The sequence below is a fragment of the Panthera leo genome, chromosome B3 (assembly GCF_018350215.1).
Source record: "Panthera leo isolate Ple1 chromosome B3, P.leo_Ple1_pat1.1, whole genome shotgun sequence".
Classification (NCBI taxonomy): Eukaryota; Metazoa; Chordata; class Mammalia; order Carnivora; family Felidae; genus Panthera; species Panthera leo.
Genome location: NC_056684.1, coordinates 72,176,917 through 72,185,747, shown reverse-complemented (window position 1 = coordinate 72,185,747; position 8,831 = coordinate 72,176,917). Strand labels below are relative to the sequence as shown.

Sequence of the window (8,831 nt, the reverse complement as noted above, 5' to 3'; positions counted from 1 at the left end):
GACACTCAGGAAAGAAGGGTGCTGCTTTACCTCTTCTCCTCTACTCATACCTGTGCAAAAAGAAAAGCCAGGCAAGAGCATCAGGTCGCCATTCTCCAGAGTTTGCTTTTTTTTTTTTTTTTAATATTTATTTATTTATTTTGAGACAGAAAGATAGCGGAGGGGTGGAGGGTCACGCAGAGAGACAGAGAGAGAGAGAGAGAGAGAGAGAGAGAGAGAGAGAGAGAGAATCCCAAGCAGGCTCCACGCTGTCAGTGCAGAGCCCGACACAGACTCAAATTCACAAACCATGAGATGAAACCAAGGGTCGGACGCTTAACCAACTGAGCCACCCCAGGTGCCCCTGCATTTCTTTTTTGCTGCAGCAACTTCAGGAAATTTGGAAGAGGCCAGTCTCCCATATAGACTTCTAACGAATATTTACTAAGACACCCTGTTCCCAAAAGCTTTCTACTCACAGTCCAGCTGCAGCCACAAGAACAGGAACAAAGGTCCAATGAGTGTCTTCATGCTTCTTCCAATTGGGACCGGCAGTCTCCAGCCAGGAGAGCTACTTCTGTTACAAGTTATCTCTTGATTTCCTCCAAAGCACAGTGGTTTCTTAAACTGTCTACACAGGCATCTGCTTCTGTCTTTAGCCAACTCTTACAGAGTCAACCAAAAGGACCCTTTCACATATCTACATTAGCAGAGATGCTCTGCCATCTGGTGGTCGGGTCCCCATCTGCTAAACCAGCTGGTCAAATCCTCTCATCCTGTATCTATGGGAGACTGACACACAAAACAATAGGTTGAATAAATTAAGTTCTTAGTGTGTCTCCAGTCAGAAGTTACTGGATTCACAGAAAGAAAACGTAGTGTAAATGTAGATTTCAGAATTCCATCTCATCTCAGCACAGCATTGAGTCATTTTAAATAAATTTGAAGAAGTTACATGTTTTCCACGTTTTTTCAACAGGTTTAGTCTACTTGAAATCAGACACATGTCAACATATAAACACATAAGGAAGATGTGGTGTATATTATATAATGGAATATCATTCACTCACGAGATGGAAGGACAGCTTGCCATTTGCTACATGGATGGACCCTGAAGCATTATGCCAAGTGTAATATGTCAGACAGAGAAAGACAAATGCTGTATAATATCACTTATATGTAGAATCTTAAAAAACCAAACTCATAAAAAGACAGTTGAATGGTGCTTATCAGGAGCTGGGGGTTAGGGAGAGATTGTTTAAGGCTACAAACTTAGAACTAGTAGATACGTAAGTCATGGAGATCTAATGCAAAGCACAGTGATTATAATAAAAAATACAGTATGATTAACTTCAAAATTGCTAAGAGACTAGATCTTCATTGTTCTCACCATAGAAAAAGAAATGATACATGACATGACATGGTGGTAATCACATTGCAATATACAAACATATCAAACCAAACTCTTGTACATCTTAAACTTACACAATGCTATATGTCAATTATATCTCAATTTTTTAAAAAACCTGATGGCAGAAATAAATACATCTTCTTTATTAACTGTTTTTATTTGTGTGTAGTTGACACACAATGTTACATTAGTTGCAGGTGCACAACATAGTGATTTGGCAAGTTTAAGCATTACGCTGCTCTCACCACGACTGTAGATCCCTGTGTCACCATGCAACTCTACTACAGTATCATTGACATATTCGTTGTGCCATGTTTTATTCCCGTGACTTACTCATTCCATAACTGGAATCCTGTATCTCCCACTACCCTTCTGCCATGTTGCCCCTTCCTCACCCACCACCCCTCTGGCAACATTTGGCAAATACATCTTTTTTTTTTTTTAAGCTTTTATTTATTTGAGAGAGAGCACGCGTGCACAAGCCCGAGAGGGGCAGAGAAAAGGAGAGACAGAATCCCAAGCACACTCTGCACCATCAGAGCAGAGCCCAGTGAAGCATGAGATCATGACCTGGGCTGAGGTCAAGAGTCAGATGCTCAACCAACTACGCCACCCAGGTGCCCCTTGATAAATACATCTTGAATGCAGTCACAAATTCCAATACTCACCACCATAACCTTAATCCAGGCTATTACCCCCCTCACCCGAACCACTGCAATAGTCTTCTCAGTAGTCTCCTTTCTGTTTTTGCTCTCTACAACCCATTCCCTCCATAGCAGCAAGAGTGACAGCACTAAAACACTAATTAGATCATGTCATTATGGAGCTTTTATTCAGTCAATGGCTTTGACATTACACTTAGAATAAAATCTACACTCCTTATAAGGAAGGATCTGCACAGTCTGGCCCCAGACTACTTCTCCTATCTTTTCTTATACTCCAGATCCTCACTCCCATGAATTAACTAGCTTTGCCTAATTCTTTCTTATTCTTCAAGGCTCTGATTAAAAATCATATTTTTACAAACTTATACACAAATGTTCATAACAGCGTTATTCACAATAGCCCAATAGCAGAAATGACCCAAATGCCTATCAACTGACAAATGGATAAAAAAATGTGGTATACCTATGTAACGGAATATTACTGAGGCTTAAAAAGGAATGAAATTCTGACATATGCTACAACATGGATGAACCTGGAAGACAGGCTGCAGTGAAATAAACCAGACACAAAAGGATAATTATTGTAGGCTTCCTTCCACTTACAGGAGGTACCTAGAACAGGCAAGTTACAATGTACACCTCTGTATATTTCAAACCTTGATTCTCTTCTTCTACCTACATACTTAAGTACTGAGGGCCATAGCCCATGTCCAAGCCACTTTTGTGCCATTTCACGTCTTAATGCTTGGAGAGTGGACACAGTAGGCAGAAGAAATATTCCTGAAAGCAATTCTTACACTAGGAATGATTAGCAGAAACTTAACTCTACACAGAAATCACTACAAATCACATAAATATATCTCACCTAATGTAAACTAAATGTGTCCTCAACTCCATCTCACCTTAGCCAGAGTCCCAAAAATGTCTGAAGCCACTCCAACACCACCTAAAACAAGGGAAGGCCTGATATAAGGGTAGTTAGCATGGGAAATTGGTTTTAACCAATTGCTATTAAAATAACTTCCTTTTGAAATCTTCACATAAAGAAAATGTGACTATATCATAGGACCACTCCCAGAACTTGGCCTCCACCAGGTTTCATTGGGTCTTGGAAGCTCTTTTTGTCTTTGTGCCATAGTCTTGCCACACGCTTCCCCCATGAGCCATTCCTCAGAGCATGGACTGTGATCCTTCTGAAATATAAATTAGAACACCTATTTAAAACCCTTCAGGGGTGCCTGGGTGGTTTAGTCCGACTTCAGCTCAGGTCATGATCTCGAGGTTCGTGAGTCGGAGCCCCATGTCAGGCTCTGTGCTGACAGCTCAGCAGAGCCTGATTCAGAATCTGTGTCTCCCTCTCTCTGCCCCTCCCCTACTTGTGCTCTCTCTGTGTCTCTCAAAAAATAAATAAATGTTTAAAAAAAATTTTTAATAAAATAAAACCTTTCAAATGCTTCCCATTACATATAGAATAATAGGCGAACCTAACCATAATGGTATAAGGCCACATAACGACTGGACCCCTAACTCCCTTTTTGACACATCACCCACCAGTCTCCTTCTCACTGCCTTCTGGGAACATCAGCCTTCTTTCACAAATATACCAAATTTGCTTCTGCCTAATGGCAACTGTTGCATTTGAAAACTCTTCCTTACCCCAGGTATTAACACCTTGTGTTTTGTCATTTTCATTACTGAAGGTTCAGTTCAAATGTCACCACTCCAGAAAGCTCCATGACCACTGCGAGTCTCCTTCACATTTTATTTTCTTAATATCACTTATATTTTGAAGTCATTTGTTCAATTGTTTCCTTGCCCTATCTCCCCATCGTACAATAAAAATTCCATATGTATGGGAGGCTTGTCTGTAATGTGAAATCAGATATCTTCAACCTCCACATGAGTGCTTGTCACATCATGCTACAGAATAAATACTTGTTGGGTGAATGTATGATTTTTGTGCTTTTTAGAAATTTTTTAATGTGTATTTATTTTTGAGAGAGAGAGGCAGAGCATGAGTGGGGAAGGGGCAGAGAGCAAGAAGGAGACACAGAATCTGAAACAGGCTCCAGGCTCCGAGCTGTCAACACAGAGCCCAATGTGGGGCTCAAACTAGGGAACAGCGAGATTATGACCCAGACTGAAGTCAGATGCTTAACCGACTGAGCCACCCAGGCGTCCAGAGTGAATGTATGTTTGAATGAACTCCAAATGAAATAATTTTGACTACTTCTCTCTTGGTAGAAAGCAGATTCCCGATGGCTGATAGGGCCAAGGTTTACTCATGGCATGAGTCTGGTCTCATTTGTCTACTGGCTTTTGCTGCCTGGGTCACTGAGACTTGCTGGAAATGGCAGTGGGTGCTTTTGTAGAACAGATAACAATAGGGGCGTCATCACTTCATAGAGGACCTCAACAACTAACTTTACCTTAGATGTCACTAATTAGAAATTGTCAAAATATGCTTCTTTATTCATTGACATGTATCAAAATTTTCTGCATATTTATCAATATTAATAATATCAATATTAAATAATAATATTAAAAATCATATTAAATAATTTGATTTAGAGGTTCCTGAAAAGGTAGTAAGAATGTAGGGATTAAGAACATGGGATCTGAAAAAAAAAAAAGAACATGGGATCTGAGGGGCACCCAGATGGCTTGGTCAGTTAAGCGTCACACTCTTGATTTCAGCTCAGGTCATGATCTTGCAGTTCATGGGATTGAGCCCCACATCAGGCTCCTCTCCTCACTGACAGTGTGGAGGCTGCTTGGGATTCTCTCTCTCCCTCTCTCTCTCTCTCTCTCTCTGCCCCTCTCCCACTCATGTTCGTTCTCTCTCTGTCTCTCTCAAAATAAATAAATAAACTTTTTTTTTTTTTTAATAAACATTTAAAAAAAGAACGTGGGATGAAGTCACATTGCTTCTCTTCCAATAGTGGGTCAGCCAATTAGCAACTTGGCCTTTCGAAGTCATTTACCTTTTTACTTTTTAAGCTTCTTACCCTCGTTGTAAAACTGTGGGGGTGGGGACAACACAGTACCTGCATCATAAGGTGTTATGGAGGTGACATGGTAATAAAGGTGTTTGTGTGGAGCTCATTGCACATAATGTTCCCTAAACATTAGCTGCTTTGCTATTATATTTGTTACTCGGGACCTCTAGGCACTAAAAGTCATAAATACAAGCATGACCAAGTAAGACCAGGCACTTTTTTACCCTTCCTAAAAGCTGAGCTACGAGTTCACATTAACAGGTGAGTTGTAGCCGCAACATGTAACATGTGGGCTTCATGCCATAGTAACCTATTTAGTCTCTGCTCATTGAAGCTCTAGCTTTGACCCTGAGTTGGACATTTCCACTGTTTACTTAAACGTGGCTTTGAACCTTGCCACTGTGTTTAGCATCTCTAAGAGCTCCATGTTAGCATTATAAGTTTATAATTATAGACAGAATTAAAAGACTGACAAAATGAATAACAAAACATAAGGCTGTGCAAATGAAACTGAGCCAGGAAGGCTTCCTGGTGGAGGAGCCTGGGCTGGGAGCCCAGCTGCAGTTTGGGGACAGGCTGCAGGGCAGCAGGGAGCACTGTGCCTCCACAGCACACAGATAGGTGGCTGAGTCTTCCTGCTGGGAGGCCCTGATGTGCAGGCTGCTGTGCCGGTCCTTAGTGTTCACCGTGCAGTTCAACCTCCCATCCTGCTTCATCCCTGAAACTATGTAAAACAGCCGGGTGAGGCCGCCGCCCCCGGGGTTCTGTCGGAACCACTGCACGTTGTTCACCGAGCTGGAAAAATTGCACCTCAGGGTAGAGCTGGCTCCCTCCTGGAGGCTCAGGGCTGCAGGTGTCTGCTCCACGTCCATCCCTCTCACCCCTGCTTGGAAAGACAAAACCAAACACAAAAGAAGTCACTGCAGAGCCACTGAGGCAGTTTTCAAACCCATAGAGTATTCCCGGGAACACCCGCTGAGGGTGTAGACCCTGCAGGAGCTCTGTGCCAGCTCCTCCTCCACTGCGGGCTGTGAACCTCCCCCGCCCCCATCTGGGACGCCCCCACTCACAGCAAACCTGCATCCACAGAAGCCCCAGCAGGGCTCCCCGCTGTCTCTTCATGACTCCTTGTCTGGTCGCTGACGTGCCTTCACCCCTACTCTGAAGAGTGTAGAGTCTTGGGTCCAGAGAAGTTGTGTTGTCAACAGTCACCACGTCCCTCCAGAATCACTGAGCACCAATCACACTCATGCTTCAGCTTCTCATTTTGCTTCTTTACAGGAAACTCCAGCAATGATGGCCCCACCTTGGCTGCGAGTGTAAGGTTTCTCAGGGGTGTCAATGTGTTGGGGGAGAGGATTCAGGCTGGAGGGGGTAGAAGAAGCAGTAAAGAGAGATATCCAACGTTCCCCACCTTTTTGTCTTGTTTATCAAAACTGTTTTAGGTAGGAAAGATGGAAAGTTGGAATGGAGGGTAAGGAAAGTGACATGACAACTCAGACAGAAATAGAGACTTCAGGCCCTTGGGTGGCTCAGTCCATTGAGCGTCCTACTCTTGATTTTGGCTCAGGTCATGATCTCCTAGTACTTGGGTTCAAGCCCCAAGTCAGGCTCCGTGCTGGCAGGGTGGAGCCTGCTTGGGATTCTCTCTGTATCCTTCTGCCCCTCGCTCCCACTCACACACTCTCTCTCTTTCTCTCTCTAAAAAAAAAAAAAAAAAATGGGGCACCTGCATAGCTCAGTCCGTTTAGCATCCCACTCTTGATCTCAGCTCAGGGCATGATCCCAGAGTTATGGGATAGAGCCCCACGTCAGACTCTGAGCAGACAGATCTGAGCCTGCTTGGGATTCTCTCTCTCCCTCTCTCTCTCTCTCTCTGGCCTTCCTCTGCAGGCATGTGTGCACTCTCTCTCTCTCTCTTTTAAAATAAATTAATTGGGGCACCTGGGTGACTCAGTTGGTTGAGAGTCCGACTTCAGCTCAGGTCATGATCTCACAGTTTGTGAGTTTAAGCCCTGCATCAGGCTTCATGATTACAGCCAGAGCCTGCTTGGGACTCTCTTTCTCTCTTCCTCCCTCTCTCTCTGTCCCTCTCTTGCTTACTCTTTCTCTCTCTCCAAGTAAATAAAAATAAACCTAACAAAAAAAGTAAGTTCAAATGTTTTTAAATACAAAAATGATACATGGATTTGCTAATGCCTCTGGAAACAATAAAGTACAATAAACAGTTCAGAAGGCACAACTCTTTGGGGCTTCCCCTGGGCTCTGCCTCCCACCCCACAGGGGATATCGTACAGGTGCAGCCCCATCTGACTCACTGTGAGTCACTCACGGTGCAGTAATACACAGCAGTGTCTCTCAGGGCAGCCTGGGGTAGGCTCAGGGTGCTGGATGTCCTGTCCGCAGAGATGAACAGGGATGCCACTTCATTTTCCACGTTTGTCTTAAATCCTTGAATAACAAACTGTGGTCCCTGGTTGGGGAACTGTCGGTACCAGTGGATATACTCATTTGTAGCGATGTTGGTGTGGTTACAGGGTATGTTCACTTCTTGTCCTTCGTAGGACTCAATGAATACGGGCTGGGTGGTCTTAGCGAGGCTCAAAGTACCTATAAAAGGAGTCAACACACAATACTAGCTCCTATCCTGAAACTGGGTGGATTAAAGGTCCAACTCGGCACCCTCCAGGTTCTCTCTCACAGTCAAATCCACCCCCCCATCCTCCTTCCCCACCATATGCAGACACATGCAATTTCCTTCCCATTTGTGTTTTAGGACACTTTTTAAAAATATTTATTTTGAGGACCCCAGGAACATGCGTACAAAAGTAACAGGGGCAATATCTCCCACCCATGGAGGGGTAATATCTCCCAGGGCTCAGTAACCCAGAACATCTTTATTGCCCTGAGTCACCCCTTGCATGAATGGTGAGGTTCTACCTAGAGAAACACAGGACCCCACAGCCAGTCCTTGACATCTTAGGTAAAGAGCAATGATAACAGGCAAGAGTCCAGCATCTAGTCCCAGCCACACCCTAATTCCTTTTAATCCCAAAATAACTCACCCAAGAGCAAGAGCACTGTCACTCTTGTCACCTGCCTCATATCCTAGGTCTAAACCCGGCCCTGGGGTCGTGGTCCTGTTGCAGAGTCTGAGACTGGCCTGGGACACGAACCAGAAAAGAGGCACAGCAGGAAAGCCAGAGCCACACTAGCAGCTGTCACCCAGGGCTGTCCCCAGCAGCTGTCATCTAGGGCTGTCCCCAGCAGGTGTCACCTGGGGCTGTCTCCAGCATAAGCCAATAGCACTGACAGCACCTCCCCAGATAAGCTTCCCCCTAAGGTTCAACTGAACACTCAGGAAGAAGAATAAAAGGTAAAAGCTTCCAGCACAACAGCACAGCAACCCCAATTTCCTTTTCGTTCTTTGAGAAGGTATAACCCCTTGTAGATTTGGTCTGAAGGAAGCTAATCTATCAGAGGGTAGATTCCACCAGGCTCCTTATTCCCCATCACATCACTTTTCCCACAGTCCCAGAAGGCAGCCATTGATTGTAGTCAGTGTGATACTCATAAAGCTGAGAATGACTCCTGACCTGGTCCTATATGCCTGGAATCCTCTCCATTCGTCCTATGCAACCAGATGAACGGGAAATGCTAATCCTATTCCACAAAAGAGCCCATGAGCTTGTCTGAACTGGACCTTTCCTCTCCTGACACCCTGGTGTCCTTTTATAATCTCACTAAGTCCACATCTAACAACTGCATCTCAGACTT

At 44.2% G+C, this 8,831-nt stretch overlaps 1 gene segment (V, D, J or C); it reads right to left on the bottom strand.

The window, feature by feature from the left end:
* Positions 1 to 5,043: 5,043 nt before the first annotated feature.
* LOC122222600 lies at positions 5,044 to 6,343 on the bottom strand. The segment is given in 3 exon segments: positions 5,044 to 5,102; positions 5,596 to 5,937; positions 6,125 to 6,343. Coding segments are annotated over 3 exon segments (453 nt in total).
* Between the last annotated feature and the right edge of the window lie 2,488 nt (positions 6,344 to 8,831).